The following is a 25,616-nucleotide window of genomic DNA, read 5'->3' on the forward strand; positions in this document are numbered from 1 at the left end:
GCTCCAGTCCCAGCTCCTGCAGCCGCTCCAGCTCCAGCTCCTGCAACTGCTCCAGCTCCAGCTCCTGCAACTGCTCCAGCTCCAGCTCCTGCAGCTGCTCCAGTCCCAGTTCCTGCAGCCGCTCCAGTCCCAGCTCCTGCAGCCGCTCCAGTCCCAGCTCCTGCAGCCGCTCCAGTCCCAGCTCCTGCAGCCGCTCCAGTCCCAGCTCCTGCAGCCGCTCCAGCTCCAGCTCCTGAAGCCGCTCCAGCTCCAGCTCCTACTGCTGCTCCAGTCCCAGCTCCTGCAACTGCTCCAGCTCCAACTCCAGCTCCTGTAGCCGCTCCAGCTCCTGTGGCCGTGTCAGAGAAACGAGCTGTAGCAGTGCAAGTTGACCCTGCAGAGGGCATTCCAACCCCTGTGGCAGACCCTGTAACAAAGTCAGAGAAACGAGCAGTAGCAGTGCAAGCTGCCCCTGTAGAGAAGGTGAAAATATGGTATAGAAATTCAAGTCGTTTAGAACGCAGAGAGTCTTCTGCCAATCCAGGTAAGGCTTCTGCCAAAACTAAGTATAGAGATGACGAAGATGATGATGACGCTGGGCCGTCAAGGATTCAGGAGGAGGAAGATGAGGATGCCGAAAGAGCAACAGTAACTACCCGAAGCCTAAACGAGCGCGAGCTACGAGATGTGCGAAAAGATTTTGGTCGCTGTATAGGTGAGCAGCTTGTCACCTGGCTGCTCCGGTGCTGGGACTCTGGAGCCAATTGTGTGGAATTAGACGGCAGGGAAGCCAAGCGGCTGGGATCCCTTGCTCGAGACGCCGGCATTGACAAAGCAATTGCAGATGGAGCACGACCCACCAGCCTCTGGAGGCGTCTCCTCTCAGCTGTGAAGGAAAGGTATCCCTTCAAGGAAGATATTTTATGTCTACCAGGCAAGTGGACCACTATGGAGAAGGGAATCCAGTACCTGAGGGAATTAGCCGTACGGGAAGTGATTTATGAGGATCCAGACCTCAAACAAACATCCACAGATCCAGATGAAGTCAAGTGTACACGACCCATGTGGCGGAAGTTTGTACGGAGTGCACCATCATCATATGCCAGCTCATTGGCAATAATGGCCTGGAAAGAGGATGAGGAACCCACAGTGGGTGAAGCGGCTAAACAACTCCGGCAGTACGAAGAAAGTCTCTCCTCTTCCTTACAGGCCTGCGTCTCAGCTGTGGAGAAACTTTCTGAAAAGGTTCACCAACTTGAAGAGAATCTATTGTCCTCCCCACCTGAACCAACCAGTGCCCACCGACCAAAGGAGAACACTTGGGAGAAACTTTCTGAAAAGGTTCACCAACTTGAAGAGAGATTATTCTCCTTCGCACCTGTACAAAGCAGTGTCTCAGCTGTCAGGGGTAGGCGTTCACCCACACAAGGAATACGATATGGTGGGTACTCACCCCGTGCCACCCTGTGGTTTTACTTACGAGACCATGGAGAGGACATGAGAAAGTGGGATGGAAAATCTACCGCGACCCTAGAGGCACGGGTACGTGAGTTGCAAAAGAAAACAATCAGGAAAAAGGGATTCTCCGAAAAGTTTGCTGCTCCAACTTCCAGCAGACAGTCCTTCAAACACAGAAACGAGGAAGATTCTGACCAGGATTAGGGGGGCCCTGCCTCCAGCCAGGGGGAGGAAAGGGACAATCGAGTTTATTGGACTGTGTGGATTCGATGGCCTGGCACATCACGCGCACAGAAGTATAAGGCTTTAGTAGACACCGGTGCACAATGTACTATAATGCCATCGAGCTATAAAGGACCAGAGCCCATCTATATTTGTGGAGTGACAGGGGGATCTCAGCAGTTGACTGTATTGGAGGCTGAAGTGAGTCTGACTGGGAATGAGTGGGAAAAGCACCGCATTGTGACTGGTCCGGATGCTCCATGTATCCTTGGCATAGACTATCTTAGAAGAGGATACTGCAAGGACCCAAAAGGGTTCCGGTGGGCTTTTGGTATTGCTGCCTTAGAGACAGAGGGCATTAAACAATTATCTACCTTGCCTGGTCTCTCAGAGGACCCCTCTGTTGTGGGGTTGCTGAGGGTCGAAGAACAGCAAGTGCCAATTGCTACCACAACTGTGCACCGGCGGCAATATCGCACCAACCGAGACTCCCTGATTCCCATCCATAAGCTAATTCGTCAATTGGAGAGCCAAGGAGTGATCAGCAAGACTCATTCACCTTTCAATAGTCCCATATGGCCAGTGCGAAAGTCTAATGGCGAGTGGAGACTAACAGTGGACTATCGCGGCCTGAACGAAGTCACGCCACCACTGAGTGCTGCAGTGCCGGACATGCTGGAACTTCAGTATGAACTTGAATCGAAGGCAGCCAAGTGGTACGCCACAATTGATATCGCTAATGCATTTTTCTCCATCCCTCTAGCAGCAGAGTGCAGGCCACAATTTGCCTTCACTTGGAGGGGAGTCCAATATACTTGGAATAGGCTGCCCCAGGGGTGGAAACACAGCCCTACCATTTGCCATGGGCTGATCCAGTCTGCACTAGAGCAGGGGGAAGCTCCTGAACACCTGCAGTACATCGATGACATTATTGTGTGGGGTGACACAGCAGAGGAAGTTTTCGAGAAAGGGAAGAAAATAGTCCAAATCCTTCTGAAAGCCGGTTTTGCCATAAAACAAAATAAAGTCAAAGGACCTGCACGGGAGATCCAGTTTTTAGGAATAAAATGGCAAGATGGACGTCGTCAAATCCCAATGGATGTGATCAACAAAATAACAGCTATGTCTCCACCAACTAACAAAAAAGAAACACAGACTTTCCTAGGTGTTGTGGGGTTTTGGAGAATGCACATCCCAAATTACAGTCTGATTGTAAACCCACTCTACCAAGTAACTCGTAAGAAGAATGAGTTTGAATGGGGCCCTGAACAACGACAAGCCTTTGAACAAATCAAGCAGGAAATAGTCCATGCAGTAGCCCTTGGGCCAGTTCGAACAGGACCAGATGTAAAGAATGTGCTCTACACTGCAGCCGGGGAGAACGGCCCCACCTGGAGCCTCTGGCAGAAAGAACCTGGGGAAACTCGAGGTCGGCCTCTGGGGTTTTGGAGTCGGGGATACAGAGGATCTGAGGCCCGCTATACTCCAACTGAAAAGGAGATATTGGCAGCATATGAAGGAGTTCGATCTGCTTCGGAGGTGGTCGGTACTGAAGCGCAGCTCCTCCTAGCACCCCGATTACCGGTACTAGGCTGGATGTTCAAGGGAAGGGTCCCCTCTACGCATCATGCAACTGATGCTACATGGAGCAAGTGGGTTGCACTGATTACTCAGCGGGCTCGAATAGGAAACCCCAGTCGCCCAGGAATATTGGAAGTGATCATGGACTGGCCAGAAGGCAAATACTTTGGGATATCATCAGAGGAGGAGGTGGGTCGTGCTGAAGAAGCCCCACTGTACAACCAGTTGCCAGAGAATGAAAAGAAATATGCCCTGTTCACTGATGGGTCCTGTCGTATTGTGGGGAAGCATCGGAGATGGAAGGCTGCTGTATGGAGTCCTACGCGACGAGTTGCAGAAGCTGCTGAGGGAGAAGGTGAATCGAGTCAGTTTGCAGAAGTGAAAGCCATTCAGCTGGCTTTAGACATTGCTGAACGAGAAAAATGGCCAGTTCTCTATCTCTACACCGATTCATGGATGGTAGCAAATGCCCTGTGGGGATGGTTACAGCAATGGAAGCAAAACAACTGGCAGCGTAGGGGCAAACCTATCTGGGCTGCTGCATTGTGGCAAGATATTGCTGCTCGGGTAGAGAACCTGGCTGTGAAAGTACGCCACGTAGATGCTCATGTGCCCAAGAATCGGGCTACTGAAGAACATCAAAACAACCAGCAGGTGGATCAGGCTGCTAAGATTGAAGTAGCTCAGGTGGACCTGGATTGGCAGCATAAAGGTGAATTATTTATAGCCCGATGGGCCCATGACACCTCAGGCCATCAAGGTAGAGATGCAACATACAGATGGGCTCGTGATCGAGGGGTGGACTTGACCATGGACGCTATAGCACAGGTTATTCATGACTGTGAAACATGTGCTGCAATCAAGCAAGCCAAACGGTCAAAGCCTCTTTGGTATGGAGGACGATGGCTGAAATATAAGTATGGAGAGGCCTGGCAGATTGATTACATCACACTCCCTCAAACTCGCAATGGCAAGCGCCACGTACTTACAATGGTGGAAGCAACCACCGGATGGCTGGAAACATATCCTGTGCCTCATGCTACCGCCCGGAACACCATCCTGGGCCTTGAAAAGCAAGTCCTATGGCGACATGGCACCCCAGAAAGAATAGAATCAGACAATGGGACTCACTTCCGAAACAACCTTATAGACACTTGGGCCAAAGAACATGGTATTGAATGGGTGTATCACATCCCCTATCATGCACCAGCCTCCGGGAAAGTTGAACGATACAATGGCCTGTTAAAGACTACCTTGAAAGCAATGGGCGCTGGGACGTTCAAAAACTGGGATACGCATTTGGCAAAGGCCACCTGGTTAGTCAATACTAGGGGATCTACCAACCGAGCTGGACCTGCCCAATCAAACCTGTTACGTACTGTAGATGGGGATAAAGTTCCTGTAGTGCATGTAAAAAATATGCTGGGTAAAACAGTCTGGGCTACTCCTGCCTCAGGAAAAGGCAAACCTATTCGTGGAATTGTTTTCGCTCAGGGACCTGGATATACTTGGTGGGTGATGCAAAAGAACGGAGAGGTCCGGTGTGTACCTCAAGGAGATTTAATACTGGGTGAGAATAGCCCATGAACTGAATTGCACCATGTTAAATAGTATATTATACTGTATGTTATCACTACCATGATTACTATAGGTGACTAATTAGAATGTATGGAAAAGAGTGTAACCTGAGCATGACATAAATGGTATGGAATAAGGGGTGGATAGATGTCCTGGTTTCAGTTAGCACAGAATTAATTTTCTTCCTAGTAGCTGGTGGAATGCTGTGTTTTGGCTTAGAATGAGAAGAGTGCTGATAACACCCCGATGCTTTAATTGTTGCAGAGCAGTGCTTATACTAAGCCAAGGACATCTCAGCCTTTGCTCTGTCCTGCCAACGGGCAGGCTGGGGGGTGCAGTAAGAGCTGGGAGGGGACAGACCCAGGACAGGTGACCCAAACTAGCCAAAGGGGTATTCCATACCATCTGACGTCATGCTAAACAATATATAGGGGTGGCTAGCCGGGGGGAGGGGGCCGGACTGCTCGGGGTTAGGCTGGGCATCGGTCAGCGGGTGGTGAGCAATTGCATTGTGCATCACTTGTTTGTACATACTATTATTACTTTCGTATTATCACCATTGTATCATCATTATTATTATTGTTATTATTATTTTGTTATTTTTTTTTTCCCTGTCTTATTAAACTGTCTTTATCTCAACTCACGGGCTTCACTTTCCATTTCTCTCCCCCGTCCCAGAGAGGGAGGGGGGAGGGTGAGCGAACGGCTGCGTGGTGTTTAGCTGCCGGTCGGGTTAAACCACGACAGTTACACAATGCTTGGATTCTGTCTGCAGTCAACACTAATGCAGAACTACTGATGATCATGACAGCTGGCTGCAGGAATCTGAAAAATGTAGAGCTTTTGGGAATGAAAGGAATCCCTCTCCTCCCTAAAATGAGATGAAAGGTCAGTGACTGTGATTCTTAAATTTCTGATAGGAGACATAGATGGGAAGAAATAGATCTGCTTAGGAAGGCATTCACTGAGATTGTTTTGGCTAGCTCCAAGGACTTCCTCACTTCATGGGTTGCTTGATTCCCTACAGTGCAGTCTCCCCAGGGGGACAGGGATGCAGCCCTGACAGCAGGCAGACTGTTGCCTTGGGAGTTGGGCTGCCACCATGCCTGGGGAGAAGGGCAGGTGAGCTGTGAGGAGACTGACAAAGAGCAGCTGAAATCATGATGTTCCCATGGTATGCTTCCCTTTTGACACACTGGTATTCACTGATGGAAATACAGTCAGCAATAGGGGAATGCCAATTCCGTGCCAGAGGAGCTGGGTTGTTGTGGGGTCCTCTGTGTTCCTGCAGAGGTGGGATTACGTGGGACTGCACACAGGGAGTGTAGTTAACACGCTTACACATACACCTATGTACCCACAACCAAAACAAAAACAGTCTCAGGGAAAGCAGAGTTGCTCCATGAGAAACTGGGAATAGTGTAGTAAACAACAACTACAGACGTACCATATATATAAATCCAGGCTTTGCATATTCAATAGCCTCTCCAGATACTCAGTTATGAATAAGGAGTTGAGGAATTAACTTGCTAAAAAAGAAAACAATCTAAGGCCACACAATGAGCATTGTTTGCCTGGGTTAGCAGCCTGCTCTGGAAGAAAGTGATTTTCATTGGCAAAGAATTTTTCTTTTTGACCTGTTATTCTTTCTCTAATAAATCTATAACCCAATTGAACAATGTGGTGAAGAAGAAGGGGTTGAAAGAAGTGCTTCAGGAAAACAAAGGCAGGGAGAGATGAATGCTCTATTCAAGGGTGGAGAGCAGTCTTCAGAAGTTATCATGAGAGCAAAACAGAACACAGGAGTGAAGGGGGGGAGGGGGGGGGGATAAAAAAAAAATCCAGTCAAGATTCCCCCACATTTCTGCTCAAGACTGGGCAATTTTTTATTTATTTATTTATTTTTTTTAAATCACATGATATAGTTATTGATCCTTCCCCAAATCACACTCTTAATTGCAGCTCATTGACAAATGAATATTTTAATGCATACATTTCCTGCTAATTATCACCTGGACCAGTCCTTAATTAGATTTCAACACTCATTTAATTAACCCTGATCCAAGAGACTGTTTGGTAACCTGGATCTAATAATTTAAAGCTATTTGTAGCTGTATTGGAAGGAGACAGTGGTCCTCAGCAGATTAGGCTGTTCAGAGCTGTTGTGGTTTGCAGAGCAGAGGCTGCAGCATAGTGGGCACAATACAGCTTGGAGGATTTCCAGACTGAATAAGCTGAATGAGTATTCATCTCCGCAAATGTGTTTTGAAGATGTGACCTGTTCTAGACAGCAGGACAGAGAAGTGAAAATAAGTTTGTGTCTTTTTCCTTTGACTTTTCCTTTTATCTCTGTTTGCCCTGGAAGTGTTAGGGCTGGAGACCTGCCTTAGGAAATTGCCGATCCCTCACGTTTTTGAAAACCAATGTGAGAAAAATGGTCCTGTGTTCAAATCCTGGATGAGCCCCCAAATTGTGAGAAAAACCTTGTAGTGGGTCTGTCTGGGATGTTAACTTTCCCTGCAGCAGCCCATACAGTGCTGTGCTCTGCACTTGTAGCTAGAACAGCAATGGTATCACACCAGTGTTGTGTCTGCTGCTGAGCAGTGCTGGCACAGCATCAAGACTCTCTCTAACCCTCCTAGGGGGTGGGCAAAAAGTGAGAAGAGAAACATCACCAGGGCAGCTGACCTAAACCAACCAAAGGGATGTTCCATACCATGTGATGTCACACTCAGCAATAAAAGGTGGAAACAGGAAGAAGAAGGGGGGTGGGGGTGGGCTCTTGTTATGAAAACGTCGGTCCTCCTCCCGAACACTGGCTACGTGCATTGAGGCCCTGCTTCAAGGACGTGGTCAAGCATCGCTCATTTGTGGGAAGTAGAGAGTAATTTCTTTCCTCTGCACTTCCACATAGCCTTTTTTTTTTTTTTTCCTTTTTTTCCCCCTTTAGTTAAATCGTTTAGTTAATAATAATCTTTCCTTAATTATTATTTTTTTTTTCCTTTAATTAAATTATCCTTATCTCAACCCGTGAGTTGTTCTTTACTTCTTCCCCTCCTCATCTAAGGAGGGGGAGTGAGAGAGCAGTTGTGGTGTTTAGCTGCCTAGCATGGTAAAACCACAACAGACCTCAATAATTTTCTTCAGACAGGACCTTCTGTGAAGCTATTTTATTCGCAATCGCAATGGTGGGCATCCTGCCAATTAGGAGTGCACAGTAAAAGTTTATCATAGCCTTATATTCCCTATTACCAGACACCTGATTTCTCCCCCATTTCCTCATTGGCTGAGTACTACAGGTTCACAACCTACTCGACGCACTTCTATACCATATATGTACAATTTGATTTGACCAACTGTTAATTTCTCCTTTTCCTTTTTTTTTTTTCCTTCTTCTCTCATGACTAGAGGTCCCGTGATTTTTGTTTTTTACTAATTTCGTGCTGCTCATCCTGTTTTCCTTAGGTATCCTCCTTATTTTGTGACAGTAGGACCTTCCCCTTATCTGCTTAACATACTCCACACTGCTATGCTGCACAATCACTTTTGATTCTGCAAGGTTAGTCGAATTTTCCACTGCAAAAGCACCTTCTATTGCAAAAACACAACTTTGTTTCTCACCCCAAGCTTTTATTGTAGATGACATCATGAAAACATGGGTAAGCTCCATATGAAGTTCTTGCCCCTGGAGTTTTCTTCCCTCCTGATGTGAGTCACAGTGACTGCACAGAAGCCATTTGACCCAATAGGATCCAAGACTGCTTCTTATGAGATGTTTTTCTGGGTTGCCTGTCATAGCAGGACTTCAGGCCTCTTTGACCACCACTATCATATACACAGGGCAGAAAGGTGTTGAAGAATGGCTCAAAGAGCAAGGGCACAGGTCCCTAGAGGAATTGTACAAGCAAGGCAAAGAAAATACAGAGTTTATAGCCATGGAGTAGGCCGGATGAGAAGCATTTTTGTGAAAATATGCAAGGAGCAGTCTGTCCTTGAGAGAGAGATAAACAGGTGGATCTGAGGCCCGGGAAGATAAGGAAGTAGCTTATGCACTGTAACCGCAAGTAGGAGAAACAGTATTTTTTGCAACACTTCTAGGCTTAGCCAATAGGATAGTGACCAGTAGGCATACTTATCACTGTGTGTATAAATATACAGATATCTGCGCAATAAAGTTGAAGCTTGTATTACTGTTGGGAATTGGCATAATTGTTCGATCTAAGCTTGCTTTAAGCAACCAGGGGTATGCCTTAGAAATCTCAGGGCCTGCTGTAGCTGAGCAAACCAAGCTGCCAGAGTAACTGTGAGAAGCTCCCACTGCAATGACTCCCACATCACCCAATTAAGGAACTCAGATAATATTGTTATCAGCAGCTGGCCTCAAGGACTAGGTCTACGTGGCCGTTAAGCACAAAGGGGGTTGTTTTCCTAACTTCTAATCAAAAGGGGGGTTCTTTTCTTGCAGGTGGTGTTATTTTCTTAACGGTTTGTCTGAGTGCTTTTGACCAATAATCTTGTGTGAAACACTGTCCACCCCTGTAAAATTCACTATAAAAGTTGGGCTATTCGGGCAATAAAATGGTGAAGCATGATCTGACTCTGCTGGTGTCTGTTGTGCTTTCATCCGTGCTTCGCAACAAATGGCGCCCGAACAGGCTGAGACCTGAACTGGACCTGAACAGGACATCGCAGCGGGAGACCTGAACAGGGCCTGAACAGGACATCGCAGCGGGACAGACATCGCACCGGAGCAGGACATCGCAGCACCGGAGCAGACATCGCAGCCGAGCACGGACATCGCAGCGGCGCCGGGGCGAACATCGCAGCGCAGCGGGACACCAGCGCAGCGGGACACCAGCGGCGCCGGCACATCCGAACGCAGGTAGAGCAGGAGACCAGCGGCGTTGGGACCAGCGGCGCCGGGCGCCGGGACATCGGCGCGGCGCCAGGACCAGTGCCGCCGGGGACCAGCGGCGCCGCGACATCACAGCGCCGAGACTGAGACATCGGAGCGGCGCGGGACATCGGAGTGGACATCGGAGCGGACATCGCACCGGCGCTGCACCTGACCAGACACCGAGCCGCAAACACTGTACAAAGGACTCACGGTAAGACACGGGGAAAGGAAACCGTGGGGAGCGTGGGAAAAGATCCGCGGGGAAGCGCGGGAAACGGAACCGCGCAGGGACGCGGGAAAAGGAGCCGCGGAAAACGCGGGACATTGAAATAATCGCGGTGCGATGCGGGACATCCGAGATGGAGTTGCTATGGGAGACCAGAGGCGTCAGTGGACAACGGTAGTCGACTCTCACCGTGTGGCGAGTCGGCACAGGGCAGAGGGACGGACATCAGGACCCTGCAGCCTGTCTGACGTAACCATGGAGGCAGCAGCGGCTGTGCAGCTTCTCTCTAGCATTCCTTTTCTAAGAGGTTTACCTTGCAATGCAAAAAAGACTATTCGTCCCCAGATCGGTGTTATAACTATGTTTCTGGATAACATTCCGTGGGGTTGCCACATTCTACAGACTATTAATGACGATTTAGCTCTATTGCGGGGCAGGAGTGCAGAGACGCAGATTACACTGCCAAATGACCACCGGCAGGCTGTTTCACAAACAGCTTCTAAGGTTGCAGCCGGCACTGCCTGCAGCCGTATAGCAGACGTTACACTCTCTTTCCTAACTAGTAATCATGTGTCTCATCCATTTGTGGTGAATGGTCAGTGGCAAAAAGAAAAGGGGGAGAGTAAGGGGCGACAAAGACAGAAACGGAACCAGGAGGATGCCACTGACACTAACAGCACGGGTAATAGGAGTAGTATAAGTGACACAGGTGTGGGGCGGTGGCGGGCGCTGCCGCGCTGCGGGGCACTCTGCCTGCTGCTCGCCCTTGCTGGCCTGTGCACTGCTGCCGACAGTGTTAGAGCAAAATGTGAAGACTGCTCAGATGGCAGTGATGAGAGTGCTTGTGTGAAGAAGACGTGTGCTGAATCTGACTTTGTGTGCAACAGTGGTCAGTGTGCGCCAAACAGACGGCAGTGTGATGGGGATCTGGACTGTGAAGATGGGTCTGACGAAAGTGCTGAGCTGTGTCATATGAGAGCATGCCGGGTAAATGAAATCAGCTGTGGTCCTCAGTCAACCCAGTGTATCCCAGTGTCCTGGAAATGTGATGGTGAAAAAGACTGTGACAGAGATCCTGATTGCAAGGATGGAAGTGATGAAATTAACTGCCTTTCTCAGACCTGCAGGCCAGACCAGTTCAGATGTGAAGATGGGAACTGTGTCCATGGGAGTAGGCAGTGCAGTGGTGTGAGAGACTGTCTGGATGGCACTGATGAAGCAAACTGTAACAATGTTATTCAGTGCTCTGGACCTGGCAAATTCAAGTGCAGAAGTGGAGAATGCATAGATATCAATAAAGTGTGTAACCAGCAGAGAGACTGCAAGGACTGGGGTGATGAGCCCCTGAAGGAATGCAACATAAATGAATGTGACTGTCCAGCTGGGTTTGAGTTTGTAGACAAGAGAAACTGTGGAGACATTGATGAATGCCAAAACCCTGGTATCTGTAGTCAAATCTGTATCAACCTGAAAGGTGGCTACAAATGTGAATGTAGCCATGGCTATCAGATGGATCCTGCTACAGGAACCTGGAAAGGGCCATACGGGTACAGAAATACAAATAACACCTGTGATTACAATGACACTGCTAAGCAGGGTTTAGGGGTTTATGGCACGGAGACAAGGGGTAACAACTACAGTGTTTGGAACAATTGTACAGCTTTGGCCTTACCTCCTGATGTTTCTCTGATTTGTGGGGATAGGGCCTGGCAAGGTATCCCTGCAAATGCTATCAGATGTCCATGTTACTTAGATAAACTCATTGTATTTGCTCCTAGCTTGTTACAGTTGCGTGAGATCACCAGACATAAATGGGCATTGCTTGCATCGGACTGCAATGATACTGTTGAATTGTGTGGGGTTGCAGCTAGAGCGGCATTGGCAATTTTAGTGCCTGGAGTGGCATCTGCAGCCGCACGTAACAACTGCTTGGCTGTGGGGATCGGCTGTGGTGTGGACGCCCCTAGGTGCACCCTGAGCGTTTTGTTCGGAGGGGACTCCACTCTCAGCCGCTCACCGCAGGAGCAGACAAAGATCTCCTGAAGCTGCAGACAAACAGTATGTTTTCAGCTGCTGGAGGGATACTAACTGGAGTGTTAATAATTGTGTGTGTTATTCTTAAATGTCCAGGTATTTTGTGTTGAAAGTATTTGTGTAAGGGTAAGGTTTTAAAACAAAGTGTTGCAAGTCATTTCACGAGGAACACAATGAGAGACAATACTTGTTTGTTTGCTTATCATTCTAAATTATGTTCTTGTGGTATGATTGAGAGTGAGATGTGCCAGAGGCCTCTGGGTGTGCGATTGTGCTCTGTATGTGTGATTGTACTGTGTGAATGAGAGCGCGCTTTTGCCATAGTGCAGGTTATTGCCATAGTGCAGGTTTGCCACAGTGCAGGTTATTGCCTTAGTGCAGGTTTGCCACAGTGCAGGTTATTGCCTTAGTGCAGGTTATTGCCATAGTGCAGGATTCCGGAATATGGCCCTAGTACAGGTTATCGTTGCCATAGTGCAGGATTCCGGAATATAGCCATAGTTCAGGTTATTGTTGCCATAGTGCAGGATTCCGGAATATAACCATAGTACAGGTTATTGTTGCCATAGTGCAGGATTCTGGAATATAGCCTTAGTACAGGTTATTGTTGCCACAGTGCAGGATCCCGGGATATAACCATAGGGCAGGCTAAAAGCATAGGAAATTGGTGCCGGCAAAAATCAGAAGAAATGGATTTATTACAGCGCTGTTAGAAAAACGGGGAGTCAATTGTAAGCAACTAGCAGGGCTAGTTGTGATCGGTTGAGCAAAATCAAGTTTCACTAGTACGGAGTCATTGTTTGAAGTAGCCACTTGGAGAAATTTAAGGGAATGTACTGTTTAGACCTTTTCAACTCACAAATTCATTACTTTCCTGAAAGAGCACATGAGAAAGAGTCAATATGGTATCAATCCTTTCAATCAATGGTTCACTGATTTGTTTGAAACAATGCATAGATGGTTACTGGGATTAGTCAAAGGGGGATTAAGGATTCTGTTCATTGTGGTGTCAATCATCATTACACGTAGTATTGTGATAAATGTGGTTAAAGGGTTACTTGCAAAATGTTATAGGGATTTTGAAGTGGTGCCGGGAACAGGTACCCAGTGGATCACTGCAAAGTGGACTGAAGCAGTTTTAGAATCTGCACACGCTGAAGACGACCATGAAGAGGTTCCTGATAATCATTCTGACAATGACGTGGGCTGTGACACCTCAAGGACTGTCAAGAACAGCCTTTGATCACCATCAAGGTTTAAGTGTGTTACTATTAGATTGTGTTACCATTAAGTGCTTACAGTAATTGTAGTGTTATTAGGATTAAGTTATATAGTTGTGTTATGTTATGTGTTTGACATCTGCTGTAAAACCAAGTACTGCTTGTACAAAAAGAAAACGGGGGAATTGTTGGGAATTGGCATAATTGTTCGATCTAAGCTTGCTTTAAGCAACCAAGGGTAGGCCTTAGAAATCTCAGGGCCTGCTGTAGCTGAGCAAACCAAGCTGCCAGAGTAACTGTGAGAAGCTCCCACTGCAATGACTCCCACATCACCCAATTAAGGAACTCAGATAATATTGTTATCAGCAGCTGGCCTCAAGGACTAGGTCTACGTGGCCGTTAAGCACAAAGGGGGTTGTTTTCCTAACTTCTAATCAAAAGGGGGGTTCTTTTCTTGCAGGTGGTGTTATTTTCTTAACGGTTTGTCTGAGTGCTTTTGACCAATAATCTTGTGTGAAACACTGTCCACCCCTGTAAAATTCACTATAAAAGTTGGGCTATTCGGGCAATAAAATGGAGCAGCATGATCTGACTCTGCTGGTGTCTGTCGTGCTTTCGTCCGTGCTTCGCAACATATTACCACTCATATTGAGTTGATCACTTGCTTCCCTGTGCTGAAATCGGAGGGTCTCGCACCCACAGTGGTGCCCGAACAGGGACAATATGGAACCGAGAAGCGCGGTGAGGACAAGCACCGATTAGCAGCAAATCGGAGGGCAGAAGATTGTCTAGACCGACCAAAAGGGGTCTGCACAGTCTTGAGGGCTACCAACGTGGTTAGACACGGAGCTGCACAAATCGCGGATAGACGTGGAAAAAAGGTCGGCACTATGGATAAGGAGGTAGCCCTCAACTTATTGCAACGCTTTTTAGAAAAGCGAGGGGTAGAAGTAATTAAGCATATTCCAGGGCTTATAGCCTTTGGGGTAGCAAAGGGGTTTTTTTGTAATCCTGAATCATACTTTGATGGGGAAGAATGGAGAAATTATGGGGACTGCTTGTGGGATTTAGCTATAGATGATGATAAAATGGTTAAGAAATTAATGAAACCGTGGCTGGAAACTATTAATAGTTTAAAAAGATACAAGTTAGAACAGCAAGTTGCAGCTGTGGCTACCCAGCAATTAGGAGGTCAGCCCCAAGAATCAGAGGGGCTGTTCTCGGTGGGGGGCGATTACTCGCCTATACCACCATCTGGGAGACGGATAACTGTTAAGCCACAGCACCCATCGCTGGGGCCCCCCCCCCTAGTAAAAGTGCGTCACCACCCCCCCCTCCTAGTAAAAGCCCGGATGCAGATCAGGAGGCATGGCCTACAGCGCCACCCCTTCCGACCACGGTCGAAACTGGGATACAAGTCTCAGGAGCAGAAGACGTGGTCTCTGACAGTGAGGAGGAGGTGGTGGGGCAACTCATTTTAAAACCGAAAGAGGATACACCCAAGGAGAGCCTTAAGCCTCACACTAAGCCACTGCCAAAGCCCTCCCCACAGGGGATAGAAAGGGTTAATTGGCAAGCGATAGCCAGAGAGGGGCAGACGCTCAGGACTTTGAACTGCTGAGCCCGCTTGCTGATCAGGCTTTCCCAGTAACCTATGGAGAGGGGGCTGTGGGTCTGCAGGGAGCTCACACCCCGCTTGGTTGGAAACTACTATCCCAGCTGAGAGCCACAGTAAACGAGAGTGGGTTGCATAGTGAGCTGACCAAGCAGCTGCTTAATTATATTTGGGGCAGCAGTATTTTATGTCCCGAGGACATCAAAACTACTGTAAGAATGATTATGACACAATCTGGCCAGCTGCTATGGCAGGCTCATTGGCAACACATATGTGATATTAGTGCTCACACGCCCCGACCACCGGGAGATCCTTTAGAATACGTAACTACTGAGCAATTAATGGGGTTTGGGAGATTTGCATCGGTGGATATACAGGTACAGTTAGGGCCGGAGATATGCCTAGAGAGCATGAGGGCAGCCCGTGCAATACTCCAAACCCACTCTACCGGCCCACCACGATACGGCACCACCGCCCATGATCCCAACACCTGCCCCGCTGGCGTGGTTCTGCTCGAGCGGGCAGCCAAGCTCCACCACAGCCACTCTCTCATTCCCCCTCCTCAAAGAGGAATGGGGAGAAAATAAGATGAAAAGGGCTCAGACGTTGAAATAAGGACAAGAAGATCACACAGTAATTATTGTAATGGGCAAAACAGACTCGGCATAGGGAGATAGTAAGATGTATTGCTTATTACTAACAAGCTAGAGAAGTGAGAAACAAAGGAAAGAAACCAAAAGCACCTTCCCCCCCCCCCATCCACCATCTTCCACCTCCTCCCCCCGAGCAGTGCAGGGGAACGGGGGTTATGGTCAGTCTATTGCGCTTCTTCTCTGCAGCTCCTTCTCGGTTACTCTCGTCCCCTGTGCTGTGGGATCCCACCCATGGGATGCAGTCCTTGATGAACTGATCCGACGTGGGCTTCCCACAGGCAGCAGCTCTTCCAGAACTGCTCCAGATATGGGTCCATACCACAGGGTCCATCCCTCAGGAGAAAACTGCTCCAACCTGGGTCCCCCACGGGCAGCAGCTCCTGCCAGGTCACCTGCTCCTGCGTGGTCTCCTCTCCACGGGCTACAGGTCCGGCCCAGAATCTGCTCCGGCAGGGGTCTTCCACAGGCAGCAGCCTCCGTCGGTGCAGGTCCACCTGCTCCACCGTGGTCTCCTCCACGGGCTGCAGCGTGGAACCCTGTTCCACCGTGGTACTCCATGGGCTGCAGGGGGACAGCCTGCTTCACCATGGTCCTCACCACAGGCCGCAGGGGACTTCTGCTCCAGCGCCTGGAGCACCACTCCGCCTACTTCTTCACTGACCTTGGCGCCTGCAAGGCTGTTCCTCACCCCTCTCACTGTCCCAGCTGCTATGCATCACAGCGTTTTTTTCCCTGTCTTAAATATGCTCTCACAGAGGCGCAAAACAACATCGCTTATTGGCTCGGCTCTGGTCAGCAGCAGGGCCCTTACCAAACATGGGGCTGCTTCTAGATCCTTCTCACAGAAACCACCCCTATGTCCCCCTGCTACCAAAACCTTGCCACGTAAACCCACTACACCCGCCTGCGATGCAGCCCGCCTACAGTCAGCCTCCACCAGATCACAACAACTACAACTGCGACCTCTTCAGAATGCTATTACAGTATTTATGGATGCTGGCCGTAGATCCCGACGAGCAGCGATAACATGGCAAGAAAATGGAGAATGGAAGCATAAGATTCTCCCAGCCACATCGGGAGATACTCTACAAACATTGGAACTATCGGCCCTTGTGTGGGCCTTCATGGAATGGATGACAATTTGTGGAGACCAAGCATGGCAGGGGATACCAGCAAATGCATACGGAGGTCCCTGCTACCGTGGTCGATTGGGATTATTTGCACCTTGCCACCAGGACTGGCTGAATATCTCCAAGATGATGTCCAGTAGAGCGAAAAGAGACACTCACGGTCTAACACCTGACTGTAAAGATGATGTTGAATTATGGTCAGCAACTGTGCAAATATTTGCCTCCTTCTTCACTCCAGGGGTGGCAGCCACGCGGGCGCTGACACAAATAGAAAGGTTGACATGCTGGACAGTGAAACAGTTCAACGCAACTACCGACATCTACTCTCTCAAATGATGGATGATATGGACAGTCTACGACACTCAGTGTTGCAGAATCGGGCAGCCATTGACTTTTTGCTGCTGGCCCAAGGATACAGTTGCGAGGACTTTGAAGGAATGTGCTGTTTTAATTTGTCAGATCATAGTGAGTCGATCCATAAAAGGTTGGATTGGTTAAAAGAACATGTGAATAGAATATGAGTGAATGTTAACCCGTTTGATACCTGGTTGAAATCCCTGTTTGGTGACCTTTCCCCTTGGCTTGTATCCCTTATTAAGGAGGGTTTGAGATTGCTGCTTATTATACTGCTGATAATCATTGTTGTCAAAATAGCTTATCATTATATTATGAAAAGGGTAACAAAAATGACGAATAGGGTCTTGCTTGTACAAAAAGAAAAAGGGGGAATTGTTGAAGAATGGCTCAAAGAGCAAGGGCACAGGTCCCTAGAGGAATTGTACAAGCAAGGCAAAGAAAATACAGAGTTTATAGCCATGGAGTAGGCCGGATGAGAAGCATTTTTGTGAAAATATGCAAGGAGCAGTCTGTCCTTGAGAGAGAGATAAACAGGTGGATCTGAGGCCCGGGAAGATAAGGAAGTAGCTTATGCACTGTAACCGCAAGTAGGAGAAACGGTATTTTTTGCAACACTTCTAGGCTTAGCCAATAGGATAGTGACCAGTAGGCATAATTATCGCTGTGTGTATAAATATACGGATATCTGCGCAATAAAGTTGAAGCTTGTATTACCACTCATATTGAGTTGATCACTTGCTTCCCCGTGCCAAAATCGGAGGGTCTCGCACCTGCAGAAAGGCCATTGGCAAACAGAATCAAGTTAGAACACACACTACAATAAGGAATAGAAAAGGCAGCTTTTTTTTTTTCTTTTTTTTTTTTTTTTTTTTTCAGAGCATGGTGCAATGAGATGCACACACAAGCAGTTAAAGATATGTAGCCAATAGAGATGCTGCTCAGCTCTTGAATATGACCACTGCCTTTGGGATAGATGCTTTCTATATGTGGTTCCTCGTGTGCAGCCCTTCCACATGGCCTGAAGGAAATCAGGCAGTGAACTTTATCAGGCCACCCAGTGCAGGATTTTTAGCAAATGAGCCAAACAGCATTCATCTAAAACAGCCACAAGGCTCTTTTCTACTCCAGTGACTCCCAGTAATCCACTAGATAACATTAGAAATACCACAGAATGCGTCCAATTTTCAGTGGTGTATGAACTACAGAGCCCTTCATCTGGAATATTTATTGCTTCTGTGAGCAGTTAAACCATGGTGTAAATCTCTTGTTGTCTGCTGACAAAGGCAATAGGTCCTGTCTGCTTGGTCATTTATTAGTAATACATAAGCCTCACCCTTGCTCTCCCTGGTTGTTGGACTGGATGTTACATTTCCCCAACCCCCAAAAGAGCTACAGTAGGTAAATCAATAGTATTTGAAATATACCTTGAGATCTGTGTTAATTCTGCATTTTACTGAGGAAAAGATGTTTATTTCTCTGCCTTGCAGATCCACAGTCAAAAGAGACTACTATGAAAGTGAACCTTCCTGCTGGTGCCTCTACAATAGGCTACTTAGAATTGGCATTTATCTCCTTTCCCATCAAATCAACCTTCTTTTTCAAGTGCTTTGATATCTACTGATGAAAAGAATAATATAAGGGCTAAGTATTATTATGCTTTCCCCATTCTCTCTTGGACCAGCAAGTCTACTTAGTATGACTATCTTGCTTCCCATCCCCCTCCCATGCACAGTAATGAATTGCTCCCCTTAGTCAGCAGTCAGATGTTCTCCAGGATGGTGGGGTGAGGAAAAAGATTGGAGAAAAATCACTCTGCACCACACTCACTTTGTAATCCCTAATCAGAGTCCTCTGTGGGAAAAACTAATTTCCCAGCCTGTCATGACATGTGAAATAAAGTGATTCTTGAAAAGAGGAGCTTGATGGGTCACTTGTGAAATTTCATATTCAACTAAAAATAAAATATCCATCCATTGATATTTAATTTAAAAGCTAAGGAAAACAAATATTTTGCCTGGATGTTGGGACTGGTTTCCATTAGTTATGCCCTTCCAAATGGAGGGTATGCACAAATTAAGTTTAATGTTTCCAACAGACCTGCACAACATCAGGGAAATCTGCTTCTCCTTAGAACAATATTCATAGACAAAATTTTGTGAAGATGTTTCCTTGCAGAATATATTCTTGTTTTTCCTTTCTTTGTCAGCCCTGTAAGTCTTCTCTGACTAGTATGTTACCTACCTCTAGAAACAGTTAGACATATTTTTCTTGCAAAACTGATGAATTTGGGCCCAATTAATCACAGCCATTAAGATTAATTAAGCTTAAAGAGAAACATAATAATTGGATGTAAGCATATATTTAAGTACTGCAGAGATGTCTGTCTCATACAGGTGGACTTTTATCTCATGGTTAGCTCAAATGGAGCCAGTTAAAATTTTGGACTAAAAATATTTTAAAATGACTTGTCATATTAAAGCTCTAGTGAATAAAGCTCTTGAGTATAAGAGCACTGAATATACAGATCCCATTAAGTACCTTCCAAAATGCAGCCACGCATACCAGGTATTAAATGAATAGACACTGCTGGATACTTCCCATTTGGGCAGACTACCTTCTTAAGTTTCACCATGTGAACAGGGTTGCTCATGTTGGACATTTTGCCATAGCACTCTTCATGACTGCAAAGCAGAGTTGGGAGGATGCTGATCTTCATCAAGCCATTCAAGGTGGTATTTCCACAAAAGGATCCCTGATGTTAGGCCTCGAAAGCCAAAGGGGGATTTCTTTGCTTCAGGCTCCATCAGATCAGGGTATTTGGTATTATGTCTCCTAAATTTGAAAACAAAACTAGATCGGGGCTGGTGGTGGTGTGAATTTGTGTAGCTCTTCTGAAAAAGAGGTCTGCTGAATAAGCCAGCAGGGGGCTTGAACCCAAACCTGGGATTTTAGACAAGTGAGAAAGAAACTACCGTCCAATTAAAACTGTAGAGCAGAGGGAATTTTAGCTACGTAGAGATGTAGCTAATTTTAGCTACGTAGAGATGGCCAGAAGACCAGGACTAACATCCCTCTCCTCTTGTGAGACATGCTGTACTCAGGGCTCCAATTTCACATCTCATCTGAAAGATGAGTAGGACAGCAGTCACTAGGAGCAATTTCAACTGTACAGTCCTGAGAGCTGGTTTAGACAAACTTGAAACAAGAGTGGAGAAAGGAGGCATTCATGCAGGGCTGGGGTGACAGACCCTTTGATAATGCTGCTCCCTCAGTAGAGGGGATTCTTCATGCAATGTCTAAACAGAGAGACTTGCTGCAGGTACTTCCCTTCACAGGTCTCCAGAACTGTAATTTATTTGGAGTGGAATCTTGATTTCAGTTTTACTTGCCCATACACTACTTAGCAGGTGTCTCGCTGAGCTAAAGTTATTGCTTTCCACAGGGCAACAGAATCATTGACTTCTGGTGACACCATAGCCAATTCTAATTAAAAAGAATTTGTTATATAACCCAGGTATTAGTATGACCCTCAGATCAAAGTCAGGTATCCAAACAACCTAAACTTCAAAGCTGAATTCCTCAAGCAGGTCTGCATTTTTCAGCTCAGTCTAAGTCCTCGCAGATTCATTCACCTTCCTTAACGCATTATGAAATGGTAAGTGTTCTTACACCAGTAGGCTAGAAATTCTTTCCTGCTATTTAGAAATATGAAAGCAATAAATAATTCCTTTTTGTCTATTTGAAGAAAACCTACAAAACAGAATAAAAAAAAAAAGTAGGTTTCTCTTTCCAATTAAGAGTAACAAGGTTTAGAAGATAATGTATTTTTAGTTTTGTATTTATTAAAAATGTACCTACCCTGGAAATATTCTAGAATGCACAAATCTCTAGAAATATCTCTCTCTCTCTCCTCCCCTCTCTCTCTCCCCCTCCCTCCTTTGTGGGAAAACATTTAGAATAGATTACAAATTTTCAGGCTGTTAAAGCTAAATAAAATTAATTACATTCTTAATTCCTCTTCACCTTATCTGCTTCTGTGCAACAAACAAACAAACAAACAACACATAGGTAACATTAGTTTTACCCCTTTCAGGGATTAATTCACTAGAACAAGAAATTCTGAAGTGCCATTCTGAGGTGGGTGAGATAGCCAAAGAGATTCAACAGTAGTATAATATTTAACCCTGTGTACTTTATGGGTAGCATAAAGGCTGCTGCAATTTTGGTATGAGTGATGAATCGCTAAGGAGAGTTTATTCTGCGTGGGTGAAAATACAAGGCCATATCTTAGACGTGTTGTGCAGAATGCCTCTTCAACATTTGGCTGTTGCCCAAATGTGAAGACACAGAGAGAAAGAGAAAACCAAGCTGAAGATGATACTTAGGTAGGAGCATGACTGACAGGTAGGATGATAATGTTGTCCACAGCAACTGAGAATGGAGGTGGAAGAGAGAAGATTCAGGGTTCGGGAAGAAAAGACAGTGTCAAAAGCCTTACTGAAGTGAAGTTAGACAACATCCACAGCCTTTCCAACATCCACCCAGCATGCCACTTTATCATAGAAGGAGATCAGGCTCGTAAAGCAGGACCTGCCGTACATAAACCCATGCTGACTGGGCCTGATCGGCTGGTTGCCCTGCAAGTGCCGCATGATGACACTCAAGGCAATCTGCTCCATGAGCTTCCCTGGCACTGAGGTCAAACTGACAGGCCTATAGTTCCCTGGGTCTACCCGCTGGCCCTTCTTGTAGATGAGCATTACGTTTGCTAGCCACCAGTTGTAGTGGGTTTACGTGGCAAGGTTTTGGTAGCAGGGGGACATAGGGGTGGTTTCTGTGAGAAGGATCTAGAAGCAGCCCCATGCTTGGTAAGGGCCCCACTGCTGAGCAGAGCTGAGCCAATAAGCGATGTTGTTTTGCGCCTCTGTGAGAGCATATTTAAGACAGGGAAAAAAACGCTGTGATGCATAGCAGCTGGGACAGTGAGAGGGGTGAGGAACAGCCTTGCAGGCGCCAAGGTCAGTGAAGAAGTAGGCGGAGTGGTGCTCCAGGCGCTGGAGCAGAAGTCCCCTGCGGCCTGTGGTGAGGACCATGGTGAAGCAGGCTGTCCCCCTGCAGCCCATGGAGTACCACGGTGGAACAGGGTTCCACGCTGCAGCCCGTGGAGGAGACCACGGTGGAGCAGGTGGCCCTGCACCGATGGAGGCTGCCGCCTGTGGAAGACCCCTGTTGGAGCAGATTCCGGGCCAGACCTGTAGCCCATGGGGAGGAGCCCACGCAGGAGCAGGTGACCTGGCAGGAGCTGCTGCCTGTGGGAGATCAAGGTTGGAGCAGTTTTCTCCTGAGGGATGGACCCCGTGGTACGGACCTATATCTGGAGCAGTTCTGGAAGAGCTGCTGCCTGTGGGAAGCCCACGCTGGATCAGTTCATCAAGGACTGCATCCCGTGGGAGGGACCCCACAGCACAGGGGACGAGAGTAACCGAGAAGGAGCTGCAGAGAAGAAGCGCAATAGACTGACCATAACCCCCGTTCCCCTGCACTGCTCGGGGGGAGGAGGTGGAAGATGGTGGATGGGGGGGGGGGGAAGGTGCTTTTGGTTTCTTTCCTTTGTTTCTCACTTCTCTAGCTTGTTAGTAATTGTTGAGGGATTTTTGAAACAGCAAGGAGGCCGTGACTTACTGCAGCTGAGCAAACCAAGCTACCAGGACGACTATGAGAAGTTCCCATGACAGCTTTCCCACACTGCCCGATTGAGAAATTCAGAAAAATATTTTTGCCAGCAGCTGGCTTCAAGGACAGGATCTATGTGACTGCTAATCACAAGAGGGTTGGTTTTTTGCAGGTGGGGTTGTTTTCTTGCATCTGTTTGTCTGAGTGCTTTAGACCAATAATCGTGTGTGAGTCACTATCCACCCCTGTTAAGTTTGCTATAAAAGTCAGGCTATTCGGGTAATAAAGTGAGAGCATGATCTGACCATACTAGCGTCTGTCGTGTTGCAGGAAGAACGGCCGAAAACAAGTAATAAGCAATAAATCTTACTGTCTCCCTATGCCGAGTCTGTTTTGCCCGTCACAATAATTACTGCGTGATCTCCTTGTCCTTATCTCAACCCTTGAGCCCTTTTCATCATATTTTCTCCCTGTTCCTCTTTGAGGAGGGGGAGTGAGAGAGCGGCTGTGGTGGAGCTTGGCTGCCCACTCGAGTGGAACCAGCACACCAGTCGACTAAGACATCCCCTGATAGCCAGGACTGTTGATAAATGATGGAAAGTGGCTTGGCCATCTCCTCCGTCAGTTCTCTCAGTATCCTTGGGTGGATCCCATCTGGCCCCATCGACTTGTGCACATCCAAGTGCCGTACCAGGTCACCAACCAGCTCTTCGTGGATAGAGAGGGCCACATCCTGCTCCCCATCCCCTTCCACCAGCTCAGGGTACTGGGCATCCAGAGAACAACCGGTGTTGCCGCTAAAGACTGAGGCAAAGAAGGCACCTCCACCTTTTCCTCATCTCTTGTAACTAAGTTTCCCCCCCGCATCCAGTAAAGGATGGAGATTCTCCTTAGTCCTCCTTTTTGTGTTGATGTATTTGTAAAAACATTTTTTGTTGTCTTTAATGGCAGTAGCCAGATTGAGCTCCAGATGAGCTTTGGCCTTTCTAATTTTGTCCCTGCACAGCCTCGCAACATCCTTATAGTACACCTTTACTCCTGCTCCATCCACTAACCGTCCCAGTCCCCTGAAGTCCCGTTTGATAGTCTTCAGCGACAGCGGAGGGGGTCCACCCCCATTTGGGGTGTCTCACCCCAGTACCTGTCCTTGAGGCCCTGCACGGAGTTGCTCCACCAGTCTATCTCCCGCTCACACTCCCTGATAGCCTTCAACTTCTCCACCTCCTCCTTGAGTTCTGCCACCAGGTGGACCAGGTCATCCACCTGCTCACACCTCACACACACAGTCTCTCTGTCTCCCGCAGATGGCAGCAAAAGGCAGACACTCCCTGCATCCAGAGACCCAAACTGCTGCGTTTTTGCGCGGGCAGTCAGTCTGGGTGTGTACAGACTTCCTAGAGAAAGCACTGTGTCTTGTGTACACCATTGCAGCTGAGCTAGCGGTAGACCGCCTTTAGAGGAGGTGTTCATATGGGCGGGGGGGGGGGAACGCTCTGCCCTCCCTGCCCGAACTGCCAAGCCACTCCTTTCTGATGCGCCACGCCCTGTTGGCCCACCCTGGTCGCTTGCACTCCCTAGGGGCAGCTTTTGAACAGCCATGGAGGGGGCATTGCTGGCTCCGCCTACGCCTCGTCAGCCTCCCTCGCGAGGGCTGCTGGGTCCTGGCAGCTCCCTCAAGTGGGATCGATGCCGGAAAAAAAGCCCTGCCTGACCTGATCCCCCGCTCCGCTGCAGAACGCATCTGCCCCGGAGCTGATCACCTCGGCAAGTCATCAGATGCCACCTTTTAATAACCTCACTGGTAAACATACCATTTTCTAATCTGACCTGTCTGAGCTTGAGTTCTTAAAAGCAGTCTTGATGATTCGCTGCTACCAGAAACCTCTTCCCCTGTGACAAACTTCCCATTTTCAACCCTACACAGACCTAGAGCCAATCCACCCACCCAGGCCATTTTAAAATTATTTGGATAAACTTATGAATTGAGATCAGAGGTTCTTATTGAAAGGGAGATTTTGAATACTGAGATTCCCTGTATCCTTTACAAGTCTTCAGCATGCTTCCTAGCCTTTCCTTATTTACACTGTGAATAATTAGTAATAATAATATATTATTATAATAAACCAAAACATATTGGACCAGATTGCCTTTCTGTGCTGATAATGGAATGTCTTATATTCCTCCAGGTCTGCATGGTGGTGTACAAGTATAACTTTGCATAGAAAACACATTTCCATTTTATTTTCCACTTCCCTGAACTATCAGCTTGGAAGCGTATTACTAGACATTAGTCCAAGCACTACCTCAAACATTTCCTGGAAGATTCAGTAGCGTTTGACTGTCTTTCAAAAGCTGGATGTAAGGGACCACATTTATGCCCAGGTAGGCACTTTAGCAGCAGAAAGGCAGTGAGAGTGCACGTCATGGTGTGATGCATCTCTAGCTTCTAGTGCTATCATGCGAGCATGCTGCTTTCTGCTCAGTTTTGGCAAAAATTTCCTTCATGTAGAAGCAGGGACTCTTTGGAGAGGGAAAACAAAAGCCCCTAGACACAAGTTTGTACATGATTCATCCCTCTGAAACTTAAGTCCTTAAGCTCATGGTGAATTTGACCCAATGTTTTTTGCATCTGTGAACCATGTCTTTTTTTCAGTGCATCAAAACTGCTGGTGATGGAACACATCACTCCTTGGAGTTCTGTGAAGGTGTGATGAACTGATAGTGTCATCCTGGCCTTCCCTCTGATGAGTTAAACACACCCAAGGTCCCACATGCTTAAGCCATCCTTCCCAGAAGACAAGTAGCAAAGCATAGATAAATCATTCCTCCTCCTCCATCAGGCCACAGTACAGCAAAGTCTGGACAAATCCTCACGTGCCATGTTACAGAGCTACTCACTGGCATTGTCTGGCTGCCATGCAAGGTATTGATAGCTGCTTGGGCCTCCGCGTGTGAAGAGTATTTCACAAATGCACACCCTAGAAGAGGAAAAA

General features: G+C 47.4%; 1 protein-coding gene across 5 annotated transcripts in view; it reads right to left on the reverse strand.

Annotated features, from left to right (window-relative positions):
- Positions 1–25,616, reverse strand: part of LOC311426322 (CUGBP Elav-like family member 4) — a gene marked incomplete at its 5' end in the record, with an annotated part of 354,690 nt that overhangs the window by 135,563 nt on the left and 193,511 nt on the right. For all 5 annotated transcript variants that reach the window (XM_084502752.1, XM_084502753.1, XM_084502750.1 and 2 more), the window contains one exon: positions 25,522–25,601. In XM_084502752.1, the coding sequence (XP_084358878.1) occupies positions 25,522–25,601 (80 nt within the window). The remainder of the gene's footprint in view (positions 1–25,521; positions 25,602–25,616) is intronic.

Source organism: Aythya ferina (genome assembly GCF_964211825.1).
Source record: "Aythya ferina genome assembly, chromosome: W".
NCBI lineage: Eukaryota > Metazoa > Chordata > Aves > Anseriformes > Anatidae > Aythya > Aythya ferina.